Source organism: Pelecanus crispus, chromosome 3 (assembly GCF_030463565.1).
Source record: "Pelecanus crispus isolate bPelCri1 chromosome 3, bPelCri1.pri, whole genome shotgun sequence".
Taxonomy (NCBI): Eukaryota; Metazoa; Chordata; class Aves; order Pelecaniformes; family Pelecanidae; genus Pelecanus; species Pelecanus crispus.
Window position 1 is genome coordinate 102,242,156 of NC_134645.1, and position 27,826 is coordinate 102,269,981.

A 27,826-nucleotide genomic window follows, 5' to 3' on the forward strand; every position below is an offset into this window, starting at 1 on the left:
GCATATTCAGGATCTAGAAGTGATTCTCCTTTATCCCTCACAGACACGTAGTGCGATAATATGCCATAGGTAGACCTTCCATTTTGGAGTCTAAATTATGGATGGCATCACTGAGGTGGAAGAATGTCTTTAGCCCTTGAAGCTAGAAAGAAGCTTTGGTAAACAGTAGTGACTCCATTCTGGAATTTTGATTTTTTAGATAGCTCTCATGACATCTCTGTTACAGGAACTCAATTTACCCCATACAATTTACTCAGACATTTAGGACTGGGACAGAATGGTTATATTCTAATCTTGCAGAGGCTTTTCAGAAGGACAAGTACAGTGCCATGTTAAAATAACATTTCTGATCTGCTGAGAGAATCTTCAAGGAGGGAATGAAAGTATTTTTCCCTTTCAAAACCTCTAGTTTCCAGAAACAAAAGTAGTTGCATAAATCAACAAAAAGATGCAGTACTCAGGCATTTCAAGGGCTGTTTTTCTAAACAGCAGCTAAGATGAAACTGGGAAGAGGTTTTCTAATTGTGACTATTGACTAAATGTAAAACAGAAAGCTGAAGTTCAGACAGATGCAAGATTTGCTTAAACTTCAGAAAGTTTAAGATTTGCACATTGGTCCACTCATTGCTCAGTAGTTTTGATTGCTCTCCTTTTCTTGAGTTTAATGTTTGGATAATAGAAAGTTGAGGGGCTTAAAAGGAAGGATGGGAAGGCTATGACACAACAAAACAAAGCCAAAGTAAAGATCAGTGTGAACAATTGAGAGATTCAATGCTCACTTCTGCAAGCAAGCCAAGTAAAAAGACGACTGGATTTGGTACAGAAATTTAGTTCTAGCAAAACCATTGTTTGACATGTCCTAAACCTAGGGACTAAGAGGGGTTTTTTAAAAAAAATATAATCTAAGGAAGATTCATCTAAAGAAGACTCACTTTAATGTCTTGTTTAGGAAGGCTTTTGCTATTACACTTTCACTATAAAGTATTGTTGCTGCGAATTCTGTGTCACATCAGTTTATTTATCTGTTGCAAAATCTATGGAATCTACATGCTTTAAAGCAAATGGAGCAGGAATGTGCCTCTTAGTACATGTATTTCCTTTTCCTATTTCACCTTTCTTTCCATCCCTGACATTTCTTCCCACATCTGGTGCTGTTATGCGTCCTGGAGTTCATGAGTTTTTTCTTTGGATTTGTAAACTGAGCTTTGATAAACCTCATTATATCTGTTAATTGCATTCTCACATCCTCAGCTGCATTGTATATCGAATATATTATTTGCATTGCTAAGAGTTTGCACCATTAAATGAGATGCTGTGCGTGCAAAAGCAGTTGCAAATGATGTTATACCAACTGCGAATTCTTAAATGGAAAGCTGCAACTACAGTATCACTGAGTTCTGCTACCAAATGTTGTGCCTAGAAGCAGGGAGAAGCTGGGCTCATAGCCTGGAACATACATTGAGAATTGAATTTTTTAAAGAGATATGCCTGATCATAAGTCATCTCTATTAGGAAAGCAGACACCTGGTTCTTCCAAATCAAAGACTGGGATGGGTGAGAAAATAAGATTCATATATAAACTGCTGAACAAAAATAATCCCTCTCTGGTAATCTCTTAAATTGTTTTCTCAATTACTGTGTCGAGTGATTTAAGTGGTTTCTCCAGTAGGGTAAGTGTGCAGATATACTGTTCTGTGGATTCATTGAAATCAGTGAAATGCCATTTAAAATATTCTTCTTGACATGGCTGTGAACAGTGAAATTAACAGCCCGTAAAAGGCTTTGTTCATTCTTGCCAAATTACATGCAAGGTACTAGTTTTTTATTCCTGTTTAAGCCAACATTTCCATGAAGTGCAGTTGTTTTCAGTTTCATAAGGTTTTTGAAATTATATTTTACCATGCATGCTAATGCCCTTGAAAAATCTTTCTTTTGGCTCCAAAATCTAAAACATTTGCTTAAAATAATATTCTGTCACAACCAAAGAAAAATGGCACGTACACACTTCTCCATCGAAGCAAATTGCAAATAAAAGCAGTTGCTTCCCAGCACAAATTACTTTATTGACAAGCTAAAAATACAAACTTCCTTATCGCACTCATATCAGATAAGGCTAAATCCATTACCTCAGTAATAAAATGTTAAGTGCGTAAGTACCAGAAGATATAGGCAGTGGAGATGCTATCATATCATTGGGACCCCCATGCCATTGCATGTCTCATCAACCTGCTTCATGGAAAAATGTCAGAGTGCTTCTGCAGACATGGCTGCTATCAGCCTGATAATGAATTACTTTGGGGACAAGTCTGCTCTCTTTGCAGGTCTCAGTTTGTAGTCCATTATACAGATAGATCAGCCCTACACAGACACACACACACACACACAAAAAAAAAAAAAAGGTTTTTTCCTTATATTTAGGTGGAATTTCTTGTATTTCTGTTTGCGTCCATTTTCCCATGTCCTTTCACTGGCCACCAGCAAGAAGAGTCTGGCTCCATTTTTCCCCTCTCCCTCAGGTATTTATACAATTTGACAAGATCCCCCTGAGCCTTCCCTTCTCCAGGCTGAGCAGTTCCAGCTCTCTTGGCTGCTGTCATTGGGGTTAACCGAGCGACACCCAGCTCAGTTCCCGAGGAGGATGAGCCCCTGCACTGCAGGACATCCAGGATGTTTTGTTAACTTTTTAATCCACAGTGCCTCTGCCTCCACACACTAGTAGTTTCAGGCTGTTTTTGAAAAGAGGAGAGCGTAGGGGAGCGAGAAGCACAGTTGGTTAGGCTATGTGTGCTTTTGGTTTAACAACATAACATCGAGCATGATCCCTAAGTGCTATATTCCTGCCATTCAGTTGATCATACATCTCCTTGAGTGGTAAAGAATATAATACAAAATAAGCAAGACTTCAAATTACACTAACATCTATATTTAGACAAGCATTTCAAGCTTACATGCACTCAGCCATGAAACACAAGGTTAGAGGCCTCTAAAAATCACCTGTTTGAGTTCATCTTAAGATTAAAAACAACGTGTTGATGCTTGCAGCAAGTTAGAAGATCTTCATGTGCATTACTGAGCTGAGAGGCAGTAGCAGGCTGGGAAACTGAAAAGAAAAAAAACCTAGAAAATTGTGGCCTTGTTGTGTAGTACCAGTGAATCAAGTTTTGCCTGATTTATTTTTGTTACACTTATGCCAAAACTTCTAACACCTCAATTACGAAATTACTTTAAACACTTCCCAGCTCTTTATTCAAATAAATGTTTTCGTTAAACTGCATTGAGCTGAGGTCATTGCTTATTCACAGCAGCAGCTTGAATGGCTTGTGAGTGCAGCTGCAGGCGTTTGCCCCACTACCCAGCCCAGGCAAACTCTTCTCCGCTTTTGCAGTAAGGCAGCAAGCTGCAGGGCGCCTGGAAGCAGTGCCGGCACATGAGCAGTCAGGCACCATCTAGAAGCAAAACATCCAGAACAACACTGCAAAGGCTGACACCCCGCGAAAGACTAGCAAATGAACCAAGGAGAAATCAACCTGCCAAGAAGCTTTCCTTTCTTGCTTCTCCGCAGATTACAATGTCAACAAAAAAATGAAGTGAGGCTGCATTACTTGCGCTCATAAAATTTCACTTGAAGCACACTCCTGTGATTCTGTTTTAGAGAAAAACTGTAGCTTCCCACCAGAAAAGGGATGTGAAATTTCCATGGCTGGAAATCAGTGCTTCCAGTGGACACAAGAATGCATGGTTTGCCATTCAGGCAGATATCCCTCTCATTCACTATTTTACCCCTGATGGTAGCTGTGACCAGATTCAGAGGAATAGATTTTGCAATGGACATTATAGGATTATCTGTCATTAGAGAAATGGTCTCTCTAATAGCTAGCAGTGAGAGCTTAGTTTATGCCCTGATTCTTCCCCAAGTTTTATTTAGTTTTTGTTGTTGGGTTTTTTTTCAGAAGGAACAGAAAAATCAACCCCAAATCTCAGTAATAGCTCCCAATAAATTTCTCCTGTGAACATCTGATTATTTATGTAAGCCTACTATTAGTTCAGAGTTTCTCAAACATTTATTTTATGTTTGGGGAGAAAATTAAGATTTTTTTTTTTTTTTTAATCAGTGGTTTTAATCTCAGCAGCAGGTGACTAAGCATATTCAATTTGCTCTGCTAGCCTGGTATAAGAGAGCACACACGTTAGTGCACTCTTAATGCTGCTCTGGACGGAATAGCCCATACAAAGATCATGTTTATTATTTCCCTTAGGAGAAGAGGATGGTTATAAACCCTGCAATTTCTTTGTTGTAATTCTATTCATATAAATGGAAATGTTATTATTCTATTCATGTAAATGGAAATAAACGAGAAGTTACTTATTTTCTTAAAATTCTAAGCCTCTTATCAGCAAGTCCTCAGCCTCCAAAATCTTTCAGGGATTTGTTTTCAGCCTTCTTGTTGTCTGTCGTCTTTTGGGATGCTTTTTTCTCATATAAAGTGGATGGCTTTTAACTGCCTTGAAAGCCCTGTATCCTCATTTCTAACCACCATAGTGTGTGTATTTTGGCTGTCTTATGTTTTGGATGCAGTCTGCATCTCTGCTTCAGTATCCCCTTCTAATGCTTACCTTACCATTACTGCTCTGCACGTCTCCTCTTTGCTGTCAAATAAGCCCTGTGTCCCTTTTGTTCTTTCCCAGGCTCCGCTCCTTTCTCAATTACTGTGCTTTTCTCTGGGTCCGCTTAGATATTTACTTTGTCCTGAATTATTTCTGTCCTTCCTTGTCCAGATTTTTTTTCCTTTCCACCTGCCTCTCAGCGTGTATCATCTTCTCTGTACAGGTGCTATGTTAATAGTTCAGAGAACTGATTTTTCACTAGTGAGATTTACAGACAACATACTTACTTGGGATGTGTTATACTGTTTTCTTTCACAATATTATGAAGTTTGTTAGTACTTTTTAAAATATGAATTTCAAGAAGTAAATTCTTAAAATCAGTTTTCAGGTTGTCATGACCAAATGGGATATGTAAAAATTTGGAAGCTAGATTTAAGACGACAGATGCCTTGAGTGGAGAATACAAAGTCACACTGGAGGTGTACTATCACACCACTATGTCTTCATCTATCTTGCTTCTGTAGTCACACTATTCTCATGATGCATCATACCTTTCAAATGCTTCTTTTTAAGACATACTCCAACCTCTACAATATGGTGAAGCAGAAGTTTTAGCTGATACCAAGAGCAAGTGACAAGGAGAAAGGGGAGGGTGCAGCAGGGGCCAATATATGATTTTGTTAATTTTATTTTTTGTAAAACAGGATTATACCACCATTTTCACCAAAATATGTAAGAATTTGGTGGTTGATATTTAACACATTGCCAAAACTGCTGACTTTCACTGTCTGTGATGCTTATAAACCATTCATTGTATGAATTATTTAAATTCTATGTTCTGTTTTGGCCAAAATGTTAGTGAAATTTCAGTTCAACCTAATCTCCCTTTCTCTAATATGATTTTTTTTGCACAACATTAAGACATAAGAGAAATACTAAGAAAGTTTAAAATTACCAATAAGTAAAAATAGTAAAGTATTTTATTAATTACTGTTGCCAAATTTCAGAACTAGAAGTTACTTTCTGGAAAAAAAGTAGAACCTCTTGAACTTCATAAGAAAGAAGAATATCTATCTCATGTAAAATCTAGTGAAAACTATTTTTGTAATTGTACAAGCTTATTAAATACTCATGAATCTTCCTGTGACTTTTGATTCCTTTTGCTTGGCCCTCACCATAGTAATTTGTGCTGTTCTGTTTGGTAAATTGGTAGCCTTAAATTTGTATGGTTTTAGTGAGTCACAAGTCTGGCTCTCTGGATAAAACAAAAAGCAGTAATAAACAGAATTGATAATTAGGACAAACAGGTGGTATTGTTAACTATTTTCTGGCAACTTTGAGATAGGAAATAATTAAAAATGAGTCAACTGATCAACATATCAGTCTAGTAGCTAATGTGAGAGCTCAAAAATTGAGAAGAGAGAGGTAATGTCATTCCACACAAGAAAATTTGTGAAGAAAACTGAAAACAAATCCATCTCTTTCTCTTCCCTCCCCCCATATAGTTATTTCTGTGAATTAAAAGATACTGTATTGCTGTATTACAGCATTTTCCTTCTGCATAAGCATGCTTAATCTACTTGGATGGAGTCATGTCTTCTAGAACAGCCTTATGAGATTTAGTAACTTCAAGCAATAAAATGTTTAATCATACAAGCCTGTATTTATTTATCACTCCATTGTTGACATCCACCAAAAAGGAATTATGAGAGCACGTACAAACTGTGCTACATGTGTGGAGGTTATTTCTTGCTCCCTCACAAGGAAAAATACCTTCATTATCTTTTTGCTAGATTTCAAGATGGTGACTCAATTTGGGAATTACTAATGTAGTCACATTTTCTTAAATATAATCTGAGTTTCTTAACAAAAAAAAAAAATACTGTTTTTAAATGAAGCTGAAGTATAGTGGCAAAACTAGGTCTCATGATTTTTTTTGTTTTGATATGTTGTCTCTATCCTTTCAGAATTCCTGTACCTACACATCTGTCAACAGCATTCCCTGTGGTTTCTTCTGATGTGCCTGAGTTGCCTGAGCCTGTTGTGCCCTCTCAGATTTCCCCCGAATTGCCGTCTGTATGCCAGGAAGGACTGTGCCATAATGGAGGGACTTGTCATCCTCTCTCTCTGCCTAATGGGGCCACCTCGTTTCAGTGCGACTGCCCACTACACTTCACCGGTCGATTCTGTGAAAAAGGTAGTTGTCGTTCATTCTTTCTCTATTAGTTGTGAAATGCAAGTCTTATGCTTCTCTGGAGCTGGAAAAGGGGAAGAGGTAATGATAATCATGTTCTTCTGCTTTTCATCCCAGTTACTGTTGTTAACTCAGGAATAAATTCATTGAGGTATTTAGAATAATTCTTATTTGTAGCGTAAGATGGGTGATATCAGTCAGGCACACTAGTAAGAGTTGCAGGCTTGAGTTAATGAAAAAAATTGTATGATTTGTGCATGTTGTTGTGCACCATGTTAATACATGTTTTGTAACATAGTATTTCTGGGTCAGAAGAAAGTTAACTGATCAAAATAAGGAGAAGATTTCCTCAAAAGATTATATATTTTCCATTTCTACATATTGTTCTTTTTTTGCCACTGTGCCTCGTCCTTTGTTGAAGAAGGCTTTTTTTACTCTGTAGCTCATTTATATTTCTGTTGTACTACTGTTGCTCATAAAGCACAGATTAGTCAAATGAACATAATTTAATTAGAATTTGAATAAAAAAGAATTCTTTGAACAATTTTGGGTTCTTTGCAAAAAGAATCAAGGCTATAAGACAAACTGATCAATAACTGCTAGGGTTTCTGGTTTGTAATTGTAATTATTTCACATTACTGCTTTTCAGGAAGTTCTTTTTTGTGACAGGTTTTATAGCTGGCTTCAAAAACAGTTTTAGCTTTTAAGGTACAGTGGGTTATAAACGACAGTGGTTAATTCTCCTAGTCTTAAAGGGCATTACTGGTGTACAGGAAAAGAAGAAAAAAATCGTTTAGGTTGTGGTTATATAACTGTAACATCCCCCTAATGAACTTCCTATGGCATGAAATACAGGCAACTAGAGTTAAAAATGCCTTTGCCAGACTGATGGTATATCTAAGCTAATACTACTCAGACCATTACTGTCTGAAAGTAGGTCATTACACTCACTATATGCGAAAGCAATCAATGACTGTGAGCTAAAAAAAAAACCAAACCTGTCACATGTTGCTTAGCTATCAGACCTTTCAGCCTTTCCCAAGTTTATTATAAATTAGATCATATATTTTCAAATTGTCAGTGTTAAAATTGAATTCTGTGAATATCTTCTACACATTTGGTATCCGGGCATACTATTTGCACTTGCTTTCAATACATGGAAGCTGTGCAAACTGCACCATAAGATAATGGAACCAAAACAGTGGGTTTCCTTCAAAGATAACAGATTTAGTTACCATTCAGTGTATGTTTCAATTAAGTATTTTCAATATTTCAATAAAGTGGTTTATTTATTTACATACATTTTATGTGCCAGACTTCCCTTCTGTGTCCCAAAGAATGCAGTTGGCATCCTTTGTATCAGCATCATCTGCAGTATTTTGGAAGGTAGCAGGTTTTGGCTTTACCCAAGAGTTATGCCAGGAGTGAGTAATGTTAGATTTAAGGAGTTTGATAGACATCCTGTGGTAGTAGGCCATATCAGTGTATATGCACAACCATTCTGTTGGGTGACACCTTGTCTGGACTCCACTGGTGCCTTCTGCCAGCGTCTGAGCACTGCCTTCTTCTGACCTAGTCTTACCTTCCAGATGATCTGTCAGTCTCTAGGAGCCTTCTATGGTTTGGTGTTTTTAATGAAAACTGGTACAATCTATGTTTGAATTGTATTATCTGGGCTGAGTACTTACCTCCCTGTGCCACAGACTTTGGTAGAAGTACCTTCTGGACCACTGACTGAAACAGCTATTTTTGAGTTGCTGATTCAAAAATACATCATCCTAAACCATTTTCTCCTTTGAAGCTTAACCAGTACAGGCCTGTTGAGTTCATACAATGGGATGAGTTCACTGTCTTCCAACTACATTTCCAAGGGAATTTCACATATTTATCTTACTTGTGTAAAGGAAGGGGTCACCTTTCCTCTCTTTATGTGACTTTGTTTCAAAAATCGTGTGTGAAAATATGACTGAATTATGACTACATGAAGAGCAAATTAAAAGCAAATTAAATGCTCTTCCATGTGGGTGGTGATGAAGCTGCAACGTGTAGTCCAAGGGTGATCAAAAGAGACCTCAGGGCCTTGGGACAGTTGGTAAGGGAGTCTGGAGCACAGGTTAATTTTTTTCTCTCTTCTTCCAGTTGCAGGCAGTAACATTGGAAGAAATAGAAGGGCCCAGTCTATTAATACATAGCTCCACAGCTGGTGTAACCACCAGTTTGGGGTTTGTTGATAATGGGATGGCCCTACATGGGATTCACCTTTCTCAAAGGGTGAAGAGGGTCTTTGCTCACAAGCCATTGACAGAGCTTTAAAATAGACTTGAAGGGGAAGGGGGATAATATCAGGCCTGCCTGTGACAAGCTGTGGGATGACACACCAAGTTAGAGGGACAGGTTGCTAGCAAGGGGCCTCAGTCTGTTGCTCTGAGATGTGCTGGCTACACTACAGCACACCTGAAGTCTTACGGAGATGAGCCAGGGGCTCCTGAGGTAATAGGAACCAACAGGGAAACACCAGTGAAATACCTTAAAGGAGTTAAGGGGTGTTTCTCCAAGAAGGTGACACAGACGACAGCCCAGCTGAAGTGCCTCTACACCAATGCATGCAGCATGGGCAACAAACAGGAGGATTTGGAAGCCACCATGCTGCTAGAAAGCTACAACCTAGGTGTCATTACTGAAACTTGGTGGGATGAATCACATGACTGGAATGCAGCTATTGACGGCTACAGGCTGCTCAGAAGGGACAGATGAGGAAGGAGGGGCAAAGATGTGCACTCTACATCAAGAAGATGGATAGGGTGTGAAGAGCTGTCATGAATAGCCACGAGCAGGTTAAAAGCTTATGGTAAGAATTAAAGACCGAGGTAACAAAGGGAACCTTGTGGTTGGTGTCTACTACAGGCCACCCAATCAAGGGGAGCCTATTGATGAAGCCTTCTTACTCCAGCTACAGGAGGCATCATGCTCACAGGCTCTCACCCTGCTGGGGGAGTTCAACCACCCCGACATCTGCTGGAAAAAGTAGCATGGCGAGCTGTGGGCAATCCAGGAGACTCCTGGAATGCATTGAGGATAACTTCTTAAGCCAGGTAATAGACAGCCCTACCAGGGGGGGATGTGATACCAAACCTGTTGGTCACCAAAGCAAATGAGTTAATCAGTGATGTCAGGATTGGAGGCAGCCTGGGAAAAGGGAAACATTGGACCCATTTTTAAAAAGAGTAGAAAGGAGGATCCTGGGAACTACTGACCCGTCAGCCTCACCTCTGTGCCTGGGAAGATCATGGAAGATCACACCACTGGCCAAGGCTGAGCCCATCAGTAATGGTGGTAGCATCTCTGGAATAACATATTTAAGAAGGGGGAAAAAAAAGCCCCGAACACTGAGACACAAAACTGCAGCTAGAGTGAGAACTGAGAATATGTGAGAGGAATGACTACGCAGACACCAAGGTCAGTGAAGAAGGAGGGGGAGGAGGTGCTCCAGGCACCGCAGCAGAGATTCCCCTGCAGCCCCTGGTGCAGAGCATGGTGAGGCAGCTGTGCCCCTGCAGCCCAGGGAGGTCCACGGTGGAGCAGGTGGATGCGCCCAAAGGAGGCTGTGACCCCGTGGGAAGCCCATGCTGGGGCAGGCTCCTGGCAGGACCTGTGGATCCATGGAGAGAGAGGAGCCCGCGCTGGAGCAGGTTTGCTGGCAGGACTTGTGACCCCGTGGGGGACCCACGCTGGAGCAGTCTGATCCTGAAGGGCTGCACCCCGTGGAAGGGACCCACGCTGGAGAAGTTAATGAAGAACTGTATCCTGTGGGAAGGACTCACTTTGAAGAAGTTCATGGAGGACTGTCTCCCGTGGGAGGGACCCCACGCTGGAGCAGGGGAAGAGTGTGAGGAGTCCACCCCTTGAGGAGGAAGGAGCGGCAGAGACAACGTGTGATGAACTGACCACAACCCCCATTCCCTGTCCCCCTGTGCTGCTCGGGGGGAGGAGGTAGAGAAAAATTGGGAGTGAAGTTGAGCCTGGGAAGAAGCGAGGAGTGGGGGAAGATGTTTTAAGATTTGGTTTTATTTCTCATTATCCTACTCAGTTTTGATTAGTAATAAATTAAACTGATTTTCCCCAAGTTGAGTCTGTTTTGTCCATGACGGTAATCAGTGGGTGATCTCCCTGTCCTTATCTTGACCCATGAACTTTTTTGTTATATTTTCTCTCCCCTGTCCAGTTGAGAAAGGGAGTGATACAGAGGTTTTGGTGGGCACTTGGCATCCAGCCAGGATCCAACCGCTACAGTTAGACATACTGGTAACTATTTCATTCAATCAAATCAGAATACAAGGTTTAAAAAAACCTCAACTACATAATCATATCATCCTTTTAATGGTTGAGTGTCTAGTTTCCATGAGATACCTTTTTTTTTTAACTAAAATTGGAAGAGATGCCATTTGCTTTGCTGAAGCTTGCAGACATGCTTGATGATGAGATTTTAACAGCAATCCGTTTTTCTCTATAGGATGTCTTCTAATAGTTCTGGCAATAGAAGAAGAGCATTTATCTTCTTTTATTCCTTTGTGTGGACAAGACCAACTAAAGAGTTCCTCTTTTCACAGAGCTCTGCTTTTACCCTCTACAACCCCAGCGTCAATACAGGGAACAACTTCCCGCTTCATCCTTAGTACTCCTGGGTCAGCCAGGGCTGTGGTATGTGACAGGCTCATTGGCAGCTCACTAGGGCAGCCACAACCCAGGGCATGTGCTGTCACATTGCATGTTTATATAGATCAGAATCAGATTTGATGTATCCTGTGTTTAGCAGCTGAAAAGTAACTGAAGCATAATGTGATTTTCTTTAATCCTAAAGTTTCAACGAGATTGATGATTTAGTGTAAGGAGATAAGAAATTGCCCAACTGATCTATCATTATAAACCTTTGATATTCAGGGACCAGTTCTTCATGAAGTTTGGAAATAACTCATAATTACATGAGATAAGGACATCTGTAATCATTTTTTAATTATTTACTATAGACCTTGCAAGGCAGAAAGTAAATTATCAAGTATGCAATCCAGAAACTTTGTTCCAGTCAAGGAAATTGTCTCTTGACTTCTTAAAGACAGCTATAAATTTCAGTAAATGTACTTCCTAATCATCTTAGTGATCTACCTTGTACCTAACTAAATTCCAGCAAGAAAATATATCATACACTCAACTGACATGGTAACACTCAACATGGCTTATCACAGGGTCTTATATATAAACCCTCTGTAGGCATCTTGGCTTCATTAAATGTGTACATTTGCTTATTTCATATCTAAGTTGAGCTACATCACTTAGTTTCTTACTAACTGTATATTTCTGACAGCATATATGACCATCTTCTAGAGTGAAAGCAAGTGAATGTCATTTTCTCAGTTATGTGGTTCAACTTGATAGTGTTTTATTATATGCAGTATTGCATTTTCCTATTCAATTACTCCTTAACTGATAAACTCCAGCATCTTGTTCTGCCCTTACAAAAAATATGTTCAAGTCATAAGTGTCATTATGGATACATAAGGCCAAGCCAGTTTACTTAAATACGTAGTGTATTTACTCTAAACAATCAGATACATCTGAAATGTCCTTAAATGACAATTTTGAAAAGTGGAATTCTGTCTCCATTTTTCTAAGGAAATAGAAAATTATGGATATGAACCAGTGTATTTGCTGAAGTCAAACTGAAGATATCAACACTGGATATATGCCAAAGTATACAAAGTGAGGATTTAGTCTAAAGCATATATGTGCAACTGTCTGAGGCCTTAGTTCCCTTTAATACTGCTTTCAGTACTTTCCTTTTTTTTTTTTTTTTAAACTACAAGTTACCAAAGTCATCTGGAAATGAGAAGTTGCTACAAGGTTTGTTTTAAAACTGTAACTTTAAATGCAGCGTAGAAAATTTGCTGCCAATGTAGATTTAATCTTTATTACTGAGCAGTGAGTGTTAGGCCATACAATAGAAAGGGAGGATTGTGTAAATAGGGAATACAGTGAAGGGTAAATAGTGTACTCTGAGCTACCTTTTTTCTTTTTCCTTTCTGGGTAAATAAGCTGTTTGACTTTAGTATGAAATGTATTGTTCTTTCCTCCATGAAACAATTAATGAAACAATTCTTTATTAGCTAAGCTGTTGTATCTGCTTCATTGTGAAATCCCTACACATGTGTGGAAAAAACGTAACGCTTCTGCTTTAGCATGAAGGCAGATGGTTGTCTGTTACTGTAAAGTTCATAGCAATAAGTTTAGGAATATCACTGTCTTCAATGTGCAAAGAAACTATGTCCCTGACTATTAATTATAAGATTAACATTTTTAAAGTCTCCAAAATTTTTAGTATTCTGTAAAAGTTTTATAAATTGTTCAATAAAAAAATATTTAAATGTTATGTGTTTAAAACAGGAAATCTGTTTAAGTTGATGTGTTTCCTGTGTATATTCTGTACATCGCTTAAAGGTCATCTCCTTTGACACAGCTGCAAAGCCAGGAGTAAAATGGGAGGCTGCTACAGGCATTTATCTTGCAACAGTCACACCTGGGGACTTTGCTACATTTGTTCCCTGGGATACACTTGTTTAATTCCTGGTTTGATAATATCACCCCAAACATTAGAGGTTTCTTTTACTAGCAGCTTTTCTGGACATTGTTCCTAACTTGACATTTCTAACTTGTGTCATTGACTAGTATCATTCATCTCTGACAATTTTTTTGTGTGTTTATGTATTTGGTTTTCAACAGAAATGTAATTAGTCCAATTTCTGTGATTTCAGCCACATTTAGAAGCATACAATCTCATGTCTCCAGTAGGTCATAGATCTCTTTATCTGCTTAATAATGTTTATACTGTGTATGTATGTTTTAAAACAAGTCTGTGACAATTTCCATCAAAAAGAAGGATGAGGAAGTGGGAATCATATAAAGAGGTATGGGTGAGGAAGGGCAACTGTGCATTAATCTCCACATTCAGGTTTGAGGTACCCAGAAAGAGAAATAGGATACTGTTACCCCATGTCCTCTGTTTTTCCAGAATTCAGGTGGTTTTTCACCCATTTTGTCCTCCCTCAAAGTGATTCATAAAGTTGCAGGACTCTGTGAGCAGAAAAAAATAATGTGTTTAGAGATATGTATAAAGTTCAGTAATTAATTTGATGTCATAAACCACAACCAATGTCTAAACTCATGAGATACCTATTGATTTCCCACAAAATGCATTTCTTTGGCATGTAAAACTTTCACATGAACTCTCTAGCTTTTGGGCTAGATTTGAAAAAAGTACTAAGTTTTCCCTTCAGATTTAGAATGTTTTTTTAGAGGATGACTTTAAAAATTAAGAATACAGTAGGCTTGTTAAGAACAAACAGGAATTTAGCCAGAAGTTAAATAAGTTTGTATATTGTCTTTGATACACTAGTTGCCATTAAAGCAATTTTAAAGTTGCGTGTAGAAAATAGCTAGCCATTCCCATACAGTTTATTTGATAAAATAAAATTCAACAGAAGTACTATTTTGGTGAGCAATGCAAAAAGGAATTATCTAAATTAACTTAAATGTTCTTCTCTGCACTTTTACTAATGGGTATAATCTTGCACTTTGGTATGAGACTAGGCAAAACTTGTGAAGTGTAACTTTTTAACACTTCTTAATATCCTGCATCTGTAAGTAATCACATTAGCTGCAGTCACTTGGACTTAGCATATGGTCCCTACATTTTTTCCTTCTTAGCTCACAAAATTATGGAAAAGTTTTTGAAGATGTCTAAAATATCTCCAATCTGATGCCATAGATTTATCAGTTACTACATATCAGGTTTTTATTTTAATGTTGGTTAGTTTGCCAAAGTGTTTTTGAAATCAAAGGAAAACAGGATTTTGAGGGAAGAGCAGCTGGATTCACTGAAGTGGTGATGCAATTTTCAAGTAATCGTTCTTCCACCCTCCTGAAGAGTTTTGTAGAATTTTACCACCTTAAAAGCAAGTGTCAGTGTAACTGAGCTTTAATACAACTTAATATTACATTTTCATCTAATTTAGAAATTATGTCCCAGATCCAGTGGAGTGTGTAGGCTTTGCATGTACTTCACTGTAAGAGTGTAGGAAATCTGTGTGATTCTTGTGCTTAATGTTAAGGATGCAGGTATTCTGCTACATCAGATCCTGAATTAGGATCCATCCATTCTGTTCCTAGCTTGGTCATTTATGTAGTTTATCAGCCAAAACCAATCTACATCTCAAACCCTTCTAGAGGACTTCCTGAAATTGTAAAGGAATGTGGCAGTTGTCTATGATTATTAAGACATGATTAAATGAGAGCTTAAGATGCACCTTAGTTATACCTAGAGAGAAGATAACGAGAAAGAGCAAGCTTGCTGAAATAGCAAAAGAGCTCTTCAAAGCACCAACCCACTCTAACAGCTGGCATTCCAGTCTCTGTAAAGCTATTTATTATTACAACTGCCACCTACTCCCAAACCATGAGCTTCAGAACAGCTATAGCGTCTACTGCTCTAGGATATGCTATAGAACTATAGGGTTCTCTTACTGAACAGAGAGTTGACATATATTTCACAAGTCTGTTCTGGGAAAGAACATTATAGAGCGTGTTGGGCATTAATTGTTTTGAAAGATTATGGTGAAAACAGTTAATAGTGATAGAAACATCTTAAATAGTTGTCAGTTTGCTAATACTTTCTCCATTTTGTATTCACATCCATTCACACCTAGTCATGAGCCATTTAAAATAATTAAGTATTGTTTTTAAGTATTGTGTAGAGATTATTATTTTTCATTTGGATGTTATTAAAAATGAGATAGCTGTAGCAGTTTGTTATAAAGGCTTGCATGGATAAGCACTTTTCAAGAAGTTATGCTTTTATTTCTGGGAAAAACAATTGATAAAAGCACTAGAAACCTCTTTGTCTCCTCATGTAGATCAGACCTGTGAAATTTTGGCATTTCTAGCATTAGTCATCTGAATCACTATTTCTTTAATGTGGATGAAACTTTTCTTGTCATACTAATTTTTAGGAGAATGCAAACAATTTGATAACAAACACTATTTTGGACAAGAACAGGTAACAGGAAATTAAATAATGGAGAGTTTAGAATTTGTAGGCAACAAGCTTTCTTCCCTTCATTTTCCACTTGAAAATGTCAGTATAAAAATTGTTTCTAAAGCTGCTAACCTCCCAGGTACTTCGAGTCATTTTTTATTCAGAGATAACCATCATTGCACAGGTAACACATACTTGTTTTTTTTCTTCCTTTACTTCTCCATTTACAGCATTTTCTGGAAACACCTTCTTTCAGTAACACCTGAATTGCTGCCATTTCTTCTGTTGGTGCTAATTTGCTGATAATCATCATCTGTGGAAATGTTATGTGTCTCCCCAGGCAGTATGGCAAAGCTTATTTTCTGAGCTTGACTCATTTGCATTCTTCCACAGGAAATACCATGTAATAAAGCAGGTGAGGTATTAAATAAATGTCTTTGAGCTTTATTACATGGCCTTTTAGAAAGAGACATAGAAGACTGTGTTTGCTTTTATAGCACAGAATAAATAGTAACTAGTTAAGCTTTTTACCAATGAAATCATGTGTTACTGAGTAAGGATAATGGTATATTGCGTTACCTTACATGTTGATTTCAAGGATGCTGCAATTAAAAACAGAGGGTTTTTTTCATTCCTGGATACAAAGGTGTGCAGCTGCTGGTCTGCTCCCAGACCACTCTCAGAAGCTTCAGCTAGCTGAGTGTGAAGCGAACATCAGGATTCTCTAGGGACCTCACTAAAACGTCCTGCTCAGGGCCATGCCGACTGGCGGATCCTTTCATGTCACCTCCCAAAGCAAATGGTCATTTTGGGAGGACACTGGCTACTTACATGATGTGGTTACAGAGGAAATGTCTTTGCTGTTTCCTGACCTAAGCATAAAACTCTGACTTAAGCATGAAACCCCACACTATTTCTAATTAAGAGTGCCTGACTCGTTCCTTTTCATGCGTCTTCATGGAACACTGGTGCTTGTGTTTACCTAAAATCTCAAACTATTGTTGTTTAAAGGGGAGGAAGATTTATGAAATAAATGTTAGGAGGCCACTGTTTTGAGGCTCCTCAAGACAGCAAACATCCTTTTGAGGAAAAGAAGTCAGCTTCTCTTATATAATATAAAAAGCTAGGGTTTTTTCCCACCACTGTACTTTCTTTACATTTTTGTAATAACAGTTCGTAGTGATAAAATATCCAAGTAATTATATAGCAAAACCATTTTAGTTATTTAGCTATTTTAGCTACCCAGGAAATTCAAGATTTGAAAGGTGAATTTCCTAGTAGCACAATATACTTACATACTTACATTCTACATGCGTGTCGATCAGTTCTGTGCAGAATCTATGGGAGGTTCGAAAGCTTGGAAGCATGTAGATTCCCCCTGTGTTTCAGTGGAATTAATGAAAATACTGAATACATCATCAAACAGAGCAAAGAGTTGAGGCATTGCCCAAGCAGAAATTCAAATTACTGTCAGATTGCTATTTTCTGTTAGATTCATATTTAAGATAGAAAATTGCATAAATAAAAACAATTTTCTTATGTGAATTGTATTGCCCTGCATCAAGAATTTTCCTTAATGAATTCTTTAGCCCTATAAAAAACAAAATAAAACCAGTGTATTATAAATAAATAATAAAAACCTCTTGCATATTGAATACAATGGAAAATATGCAAATATGGGAAATAAAACCAAGAAAATAAAAGCAAGCATCCTATTAACCTCCACCAGTCATAATGGAAAACTATAGATTCATCTGACTTCCAAAAGTGTTTTCCAACACATGGCATTGTTCTTAATACCATCTTACAGAAATAATCATAGCTGTAGGGACTGTTTCTTTTTATTCATATGAACAATCTGTTTCAGCAACTGGTGAACTTCAGCAAAATGAAAAGCATAAATCAACCAAGAATTTATAGGAGTAAAATATGTACGATGTGGCAGAGTACAGCATTTAAAGTTTCTTTTAGAGTTTAACAGCAGAAGCCAAGTCCCTGTTGGACACCTGTCTCTTCACATACATTTTCTCATATAACAGGGATTATGCTACTGGGGTTTTCTTTGCAGCACAGCTGCAAAACGAAAAAGGTTTGTCACTGCAGGTTTGTCTGAGATTTAAATTATGAAGTTGTTATTTTAATAGCAAAAAAAACCCCATAAGATGGGAGTATTCCTACTGAATATGTGTGTATTTCATTAAATATCTTGTTAAGAGCATAGTAGAATCAGTATGTAACCCTCTCTGTTCCTGGAGATTCTTATATAAGCGTTTTATAGGAACTCCTATTATGTTAATTCTGCTCTTTATATAAAAACATTTTAAATCACTCATAAAAATATTAATGCATAGAAAAGGTGCAGAAAATCAAGGATTTCTATGCATTAAAAAAATTGAGTAAGAAAGCACCTTTCATTCATTGCTCTTTGAAATCCAGCAGACTGTATAAATCTCTTCCTTTAAAGATGAATCCAGACAGACTCAAGACAGGAAATGATAAGATGAAATTTGGTTCTAGATGATCAGAATCAGTCTGCCATTTCTTGACATTTCTGGAGACCAGACTGGGTGCAGTTGAGAATAAAGGGAAGAATGTCAGCCCAGATTTAAAGCCTGAATATTTCCATGAATAATCCAGATGCTGATGCTTGAGGGTCTGAAATTTATCCAGAGATGCTGGGGAGGCAAAAGATTCAAAACAAACAGTAACAATAAATTTTGCCAAAACTGAACACTGTGATCCAAAACATTGGCTCAAAATGTGTTTGATGCAAATGTCACCCTTGCTTTTTTTTTATTTTGTTTGTAAAACAACAAAGAGTTAGTTTCACAGGGATTTAGTTACATTAACAAGGTGATTAAGCCTTTGGTCCCTGTAAGATATGCTAAAAAGTTGACGACATTTAAAGAAAGGAGGGGGGAATAGGATAAGGAAACTACTACTGTGTCACTTAACAGCAGGCAGGACAGATTTCTGAGGCTGTGTGATAGGGCAGCTCAACACTGAGAATTTTCTTGAAATACTAATCTAGAAAAGCAAAATAAAAATGAAATTAGGAGTTATACCGAAAAGTATTCATAGGCATTGTACTTAATCCAGCTGAAGGTATCCTACAAGAATAAAGAAAAAAATCTTGGACACAGAGAATGCTATTAGCATTATTATTTTTATTAAAAACTCAGAATTATCTGAGGAAGGAAACTAATGTTTTATACTTGACATTTGCCACAAACTCTTTCAGCTTCTGGTGTTATCAGCCTATCTCAGTGCAGAGGTATTCTACTACTTTGTTGTTGTTAAAATGAGGTTTCAGCAGTGACCTTACCAACCCCTGCATTTCTCTGCATTTTCTGTTAGCTCTGAAAATACATCATAAGTTTTCTGCATTTCCAGAACAGAGACACTCTTCATTCTTTCTTCTGGCTCCGGTAGTGGTACACTGAAATCCTGCTGAGTTGTTACAGTTTCAGAAGCAGTAGATTATTACTATACTATTATATTGCTGTATCTTATTTTTCACATAAACAACCTGCCAGAAATATATAGGACTCTAACTCTCTGAGTAGTGGTGAAGCTTACTCATAATAATCAATAAGGCTTAGTTATTATGCATGACATTAGGATTTTTATAAGTTCTGGCAATATCTTCATTTATCTGTGCCATGACTTTGCTCATAACATGGCTATTTTCATTCTCTGCTTTAAAAGATGCTCTCCTAAAAAGAAAAAAAAAAAAAGTGTCTTCCCCCTTAACATTTGATTCATAAGTCTTTAAGAGAAGACATAATCAGACAATGTCAGCCTACCAAAAAAAAAAAAAAAAAAAAAAGTGAGGGAGAAAAATGCTGAAGGCATCTATGGAAATACAGTGAAATGTCCTTAAAAGTCGTTTCTTTGCTAATAACAGAAATGCTTCTTACTGAACCTGATCAACACTGTTTCTTCTTTTCTTTCTTAAAGTTATGTTACAGACCATGCAATATTGATATTATGCCCTTTTTTCTTTTCCATCTTTGTTCCCCCAAATAACAATAAACTGTTTATTTGCTGTTGTGTATATATGTATAATACACAGAAAAACATAGAAACACTGTATTTTAGCTTCATAATAGTGTTGTCTCTTTTTCTGTTGTCCTTTTTCATTTGTTTATTCTCCTTTTTTCTGTTGTAGCTGTTACAGTCCTTTGTGACTTGCCAACCCCGCCCCCCCAGTGCAGTGTGAACAGAGCAGAAAAAAACTGACTCTGCGCCTCTTTTTTATAAGCCACAGTATAAAGATAGGGACATTTTTAACATCTCCTTGTATTTGAAAATTTCTTTGTCACTCTTACATGCATGACAGTCTGCCAAAAAGAAGACAGACCTGGTCTGAGGGTTTTCAATCTTTGCTCAGATGGAAGGCTATGTCTTCTGCCTGGTGCCTGCCCAGTGTTACAAACTTGCATTACTCTTTTTGTAGTCCAGTTATGTGGAAAACATTGCTGATTTCCAGTCCAAACCAGTTTAATCTAAAGTTAACTTTACAGATATAGCAAAGCATACGTGAGTATGTTGTGTATCAGCTACAACATTGCTCTGTGAGGCAGTCTGAGCCATGCAGCAGTTGCTCAGTTTGCTCACCTCAAACAGTGTATGTTGGAACTAATCTGCTCATTTCACACGAGTCAGCAGGAGACACATTCTGTGGTAAAGGCATTCATGGTGGTTGTGGCTAAAGGTGGTTATGGTGGCCCCTGTGGTGGGAAGGTCAGGTCAGTAGAACTGCTGTGTACCACATCCCATTTAATAGAGAATGTGGGTGAGAGAAGAAGTTAAAGTGAGGTTATTTATTACTGATGTTTTTACTAAATGCTTAGTGGAAAAAATAGTTCTGCATAAAATAATCCTTCAGTTTTCCCATTACTTTTATGTGCTATCTGCACATACTTTGTGTACTTTGTGGTTATTTATAAATTATGATTACAATAACTTTGAAAATGAGATAATACTTACTAAAAAAAATCAGAATTCAAATTATCTCTTGGTAGAAACCTAGGTGCAATTTTAAAGCCAGTCATATTTAGTCCAACCAAGTCCAACTCAGGCTTTTTCTCTTAAAAGCATGAATGTTTCCCTATTGTCATCACTGAATAAAGACTGAGCTATGAAGTTTCTTCCTTTTGGGAACACAAAAAAAATGATCTTTAGTTTTGTTGCTTCCATTTATATTTTCTGTGCTATAATTCAATTTTTTTATTCTGGCAGAAAATGGAAAACTTCGTAGCAGACTGAAGGTATGGCAGCATAACTTAATAACCACTCAGAAGAATAACGATGAAAGCAACAACTGAGAAAATGTTAACCTTCAAATATCTTCATAATGTTTGTAAATACTGTTTCTTTTGCCCTTAATGTTTTTGGACACCTGCATGTGTAGAATAAAACCAGTAACTTTTCCATTCCATACTTCACTACATAGTGTTATGAGGTCTTTATTTACTTCCTTTTCTAATCCTGGGATATCTGATCATTCAGATCAGCTGCTTTTGAAAGCTAATATAATACCATAAAGAGCATGAGGGTCAATTGAACTAGCAGCTGTCATGACATTCAAAATAAACAGAACTTGGTGAAGGAGAAATGGAAAATTTCATGGAAATTTGGGGTTGAAATTTTGTTAACGTATTTGTCACCTGAAGAGACAATGTTAGGAAATGATTGCAGAATTTGAATAAAAAGCTGAATAACTTCACTGCTGTCAGCAAGAGATTATTTCAGAAAATATATCCAAACACTTGTGCTACAATTTGACCTTGGTAATTACTGTGCTTTGACCACAAAATATATGGTCTGTATTTTGCAGCTTTCTGCTGCTTCCATAAGCTCTTCTCTCGAAATGTGCAGTAACTTGCTGCTTATTTTCATTGCTTTTGTGACCATTGGACCATCACGTATGTGATACAGCAGAGAACAGAATCCACCACCCAGCTTACCTTGGTGCTCTGCACATGTCACATCAGATCTACTGTAAGCATAAAGGAAAGGGGAAAAGGATTTAGGGAGGAAGAATAATACATATATTCTGAGATGGCCTGAATCACTCTAGTGAGACCACAGAAATGGTTTTCTTTGGCTATACATAGTGGATTATAAAGCTGAATTAAAGGTAGCAAAGAAAAAACCCTCACCAAAGTGGAGCATAGAGAGAGGTTAGTTTCCAGAGAGCTTGACTTGAAAGAGATATGTTTTGGAGAAAGATGATGTCACGTAGCTTTGCAGAATTAGTTTCCTGGAGTCAACTATTCCATTTTTTCATGGTAACAGCAGAAGAGGTACTTGCACAGACAATGTTCAGTGTAAGGGAAGAAATAACAAAGCCAAATATACTGAAAGAAAAATAAAATAGACTGTCACAAATCAAAGAATGTGACTGTTTCTCAGTCAACACAGAGTGTATTTGAGGAAAGAAAGAACAATCAGATAAGAAAGTGAAAAAAGCATCCCCACATCTACCTCCAAGTAAACATACAATAATTTAGTAGAGCAAAAGCTATTCCTGGGAGTAGCTTAGGGAGAGTGCTTCAGGACACCAGAACCAGCTCCATGCATGCTCTGCAAGAAACTGATTTTCCAGTTACTGATGTATTTTTTTCTATTGTAGTCTGACAATTTCAGTGTTTGGTAAAGAAACTGTTACTATTGAATAGCATAGGAGACTAAAAATCAAGCTCTACTATACTCTTGAATTAGCCTCAGACTCACTGTATGACCCTGGACTTCTGTTCCCTCACTGCAAGTCTTGCTGCACATTCTTCTGTAGTTTTTGTGGGATCATAATGATGTGATGCTGCTTGCCAAGTGATAATTCACTCTTCCATTCTTTTAAGATTTCCAGGGCTGCCTCAGGAAGGTCCTTATTTACATCCTTTTCTAATCATGGGATGTCTGATAATTCAGATCTGCTACCTTTGAAAGGTAATACAGTATCTTAAAGGGCATGAGGCTCAGTGAATTAGCAGCTACCGTAATCTGTCACGTTTCACAAATTAAATACTGAAATACATCTGATAGCAATCATGTCCCACAAAAGTAAGTTCCTAAATATTTTTTTTTTTTTTTTTTTTTGCCAAGGATCAGCAGATTACCCAGAGCAGCTGTTTTTTCACAGGCAGAAACAACTGTCCTTAACTCAGTATAGGACAGTCAGCAAAGACAAATTCATTCTCATGAGAATGCTTAGGAATAGAAACCTTAGATTGTGGATGCAGGTATTTCTGATCAGCAGTTTTAAATCCACTGCCCAGTAGTTTAAGACCAACCACAGATACTCCATGTACTGTCAAGGATCCTATCCATCATACGTTTTCATGGAACACAAACCTTTAGTTTTGTTTCTCTGAAACAGGCATGTGTACATTACCAGTGATTTTTTTCTTCTTATTCTTTCTTATCCCAGAAGAAAATTTCTTTCCTCAAGGGAAAGCTTAACTTTTCTTGGATTTAAAAACTCAATATGTTAATGTGCAAAAAGAATCTTGAGGATTCATTTGCACTGACCAATTTTAAAATATATATTCTGTATATCTTTACTACCAATGTACATCAAGTATCTGTAATTCATTCTTGGCAACAAATCCTATATGTTATTAATAAAAAATATGCCTGTCAGTCTAGCAATGACATAAAGGCTATTTCCCTCTGTTTTAATGGAATCAGTTGCACATATAATTAAAAAACTTTATCTCGGTTCACCTTTCCTTGGTGATTGGCTGATATGAGAGAAAATATCCTCTTATTAATTGGATAGTCAGCATAAATTCAGCATGTTAAGAAACCTATAGTAGCTCTGATATGTGACTCCTCTTGAGAAAAATCTAAGTTCATCGTTTATCTGGATTGGTATAGATTTCAGAATCTTGCAACTGGAAGAAAATCCAGACCCCACAGCATAAGTATTACTTGCCTTGCTAGAACATATGGCTGTTTCATGATATGATAACTTTTATCATATCATATTCCAGATTATGCTCCCATTATTGGTCTTTTGAATTATATTTTGACCAGATGCTGTGTGATTGCGCTACTCTATGCATGTCTGCATGATCAGTGACAGATGGTCATGCTCTGACTTCATCTGAGAAATCACTGGTCTTGAAGCAGTGTGTGAAAAAATCATAAATAATGTGATTTCATTAGCATGGGAATTCACACATTTGGGAAAATTACTACCATCTGTGTGCATTAGTGCAGCATCATGCCTTTTAGATCAGATCTGATTCATGCCCTGCCAACTTTGTATAGAAATTGAATTAGTAAGTATTTTTCTGCACAAGATCATGCAGACAGGCCTCTGTATGTCCATCCAACTGCTGTCCTTGGAATACCAGAAAGACCTTATCACCAACATTTTCATATACAGCTATATGTCAGAGGATTCTGATTATGATAGAAAATAGATAAATATGGCAATTTTATTATATGCCATATTCTCCATCTACAAGAACAGGGTTTGTCTGGAAGCTGACCACCCTACATCAGATCATATTTGCCATGATTCATCCATCAGGTCTGCAGAACACCATAAAAGAAAACTTTAGCAGACATACTCTCTTCATACCATAAATGGGAAATCAAAAGGGGATATCAAAATACCTTTTAAGGATTTTTACTTACCTTTAGGTGTTATATTTAGGCTCTGATTAGTTCCTAAAATATGGATGTCAAGCAGGATACAAAGAATTGGTTTCTAGAGTTCAAACCCTTTCAGCTTCCCTCCTCAGTATCTTACTATTCCGCCTGAATCTCTGATCACAAAATGAAGTTCTATAAATAAACAACCAACCTTTTACAAACTTCACAAACAGATTCACTTCTCTTCATCAGAAAGCCATGGGGTCTGCAGAATAAGGGGTACTTGTCATGTTGCTTCTGGAGATATCTCAGGAGGTTTATGATACCAATGAGACCTTGGTACCTTTCATCTTAGACTGTTTATGAAAACTGAAATAGAGCAATTTGGCATTAAACTGGGCCAAAGATTATTTGGCTGCTATCAATTTCACTTTTTGTGTCAAACAACTTTCTCCCACCCTCCTTCAAAATAAAATTATTGAAGGCTTTGATTGAAAAGGATAAGAGTTTAAACCCACTAAAGACCTGTGGTGGGTTGACCCTGGCTGGACACCAGGTGCCACCAAGCTGCTCTATCATTCCCCTTCTCAACTGGAAAGCGGAGATAAAATATAACGAAAAAGCTCATGGGTCAAGATAAGGACAGGGAGATCACCCACCAATTACCATCATGGGCAAAACAGACTCGACTTGGGGAAAATCAGTTTAATTTATTACCAATCAAAACTGAGTAGGAGAGCGGAGTAAGAACATGTGTAGGATAATGAGAAATAAAAACTAAATCTTAAAATGTCTTCCCCCGACTCTTCCCTTCTTCCCAGGATCAGCTTCACTCCCAATTTCTCTACTTCCTCACCCCGAGCAGCACAGGGGGACAGGGAATGGGGGTTGCAGTCAGTTCATCACACATTGTCTCTGCCGCTCCTTCATCCTCACAATCTTCCCCTGCTCCAGCATGGGATCCCTCCCACGGGAGACAGTCCTCCATGAACTTCTTCAAAGTGAGTCCTTCCCACAGGATAGAGTTCTTCATTAACTTCTCCAGCGTGGGTCCCTTCCACGGGGTGCAGTCCTTCAGGAGCAGACTGCTCCAGCGTGGGTCCCCCACGGGGTCACAAGTCCTGCCAGCAAACCTGCTCCAGTGCGGGCTCCTCTCTCTCCATGGATCCACAGGTCCTGCCAGGAGCCTGCCCCAGCATGGGCTTCCCATGGGGTCACAGCTTTCTTCAGGCACATCCACCTGCTCCTGCGTGGGGTCCTCCCCGGGCTGCAGGTGGATATCTGCTCCACCGTGGACCTCCCTGGGCTGCAGGGGCACAGCTGCCTCACCATGGTCTGCACCAGGGGCTGCAGGGGAATCTCTGCTCTGGTGCCTGGAGCACCTCCTCCCCCTCCTTGGTGTCACTGACCTGGGTGCCTGCAAAGTTGTTCCTATCACATATTCTCACTCCTCTCTCCAGCTGCCATTGCACAGGTTTTTTTCCCCCACTTCTTAAATATGTTATCCCAGAGGCGCTACCACCGTCACTGATGGGCTCAGCCTTGCCCAGTGGCGGGTCTGTCTTGGAGCCGGCTGGCATTGGCTCTATTGGACATGGGGGAATCTTCTAGCAGCTTCTCACAGAAGGCATCCCTGTAGCCCCACCCCTAGCAAAACCTTGCCACACAAACCCAATACTAGACCTAATCACATCTAGGATCTTAATTTACTATTTTTAGCCTATAAAGCTGTCTTAAATGAGTAGCAAGATGATCCCTAGTAGACATAACATTAAAAGTCACTTGTACTTTGGCAAGAGAATAGATTTCTGATCTATGATGGCACTTTCCTTGTCTTCTGTCTTTACAAGCAATTTCCATCTAAGTTGCTGAAAGTAATAATGGAAATACATTTTAATGCATAATCTTAAGGTATTGGTACTGTTTCCTAATTTTTGTCCTTTGCATTCTGTAAGAGCTGGTAACAGCTCTCACATCTTCAGTGTTTAGTGTGTTCTAGTCTTCTGTCTTCAAAACCTGAAATCATCCAGATCTTTGCAATACTTTCTGCAGATGTCTCAAAAAGGAATGAAAGGCAAAGCTGTCTGAACTCAGCCTGTTAAGATGATTTTCATCTGAATGAAGACTTGCTGTTGAGTAGTCTGCCACTTAGAAGTCACTTAGCCAGCACTCCCTAGTATCACTGGAGTATATGTGCAATTTGAATATTGATACAACAGCTGCAGGCTTCCGTTTATAATTTCATGAAAGCTGCAGTCATTAGATCTTCAAGAGGTTGAGACAATACGTTTTGTTATTTGTGCTCTTAGCACAGAATATAAGAATTCTTATTGTGCCTTTCGCAGGGAAAAAAAAGTCCAAACAAATCTTCAGCACAAAATACACAGAGTGCATTTGTGTCATTAGTGGAATAAACAAGTAGGCAACATATTTTGAAGAAGTAGCTAATCTGAGATGATTAAGTTCTCATTTTCTATTGCATACTCCAGAAATTATGAGAAAGTTATCTATCTTAGAATTAAAATTATACGGGTATTTTAGCAGTAATGTATAAACTTGGCATTGACTTATGTACGTCAGTCCTAGGTGAAGTACTGTACAAACAGCAACTTCTATGCATTACATAATGAAGTATTTTTTACTACATTTTATAGAAGGAGACTGTTCAGTATTATGTATAAAAATGAAACACTTGATGAAGAATTTGCTATATTAAATATGCAAATTGAACTTAAGGAAGACATGTAACTGAATTAGCACTGAGAAGTCCCTGGTATTCTGCGATTTACTTGGAATGAGCTTCATAGAAATTTAATAGTGTGGCATTAGGAAAGCCATGAAAACTTCTGCCCATGAGAACAAAAGTCTTTTACTAAAGTTTAATGAGAAAAGTATTAATAATTGTCCCCAAACTAGGGTGAAGTGGAACAGGAAACTTGCTGTGCTTTGGTACTATTGATTATGGCCTCTTGGAATGCTTCATTATCAGCCAACTATGCATTGCTTATAAATGCATTAGAGTTCTGGGGCAGCTCACTCGTTAAAATTGGCAGTTTAATCCCTAAAGGCAGACAGGGTGCAGAACCTAGATGTGTGTGGTCCCTCAGTAACATCCCTGTTGTACTTCTACTTCTTTCCAGATAATTTTATTGCAGACTGTAAAGTATCCTATTGATTGAGCTCTGAAAGTTGTAAATGTGATTTATGAGCTATATTTGATTAAAAGTGTAGCTGCTCTGGGGGACACAGACATTTCTTCCCTCTTGGTCTAACACTGTGTAAATCACTTAAATCCATTGCCTGAGAGAGTACACCCTTATAAAAGACTAGTAAAA

General features: G+C 38.0%; 1 protein-coding gene across 1 annotated transcript in view; it reads left to right on the forward strand.

Annotated features, from left to right (window-relative positions):
* The window catches only part of LOC104027713 (protein eyes shut homolog), a 961,671-nt gene that overhangs the window by 730,563 nt on the left and 203,282 nt on the right, over positions 1-27,826 (forward strand). Inside the window, exon 36 of the mRNA XM_075707654.1 lies at positions 6,573-6,802. Coding sequence (XP_075563769.1) covers positions 6,573-6,802 — 230 coding nt within the window. The remainder of the gene's footprint in view (positions 1-6,572; positions 6,803-27,826) is intronic.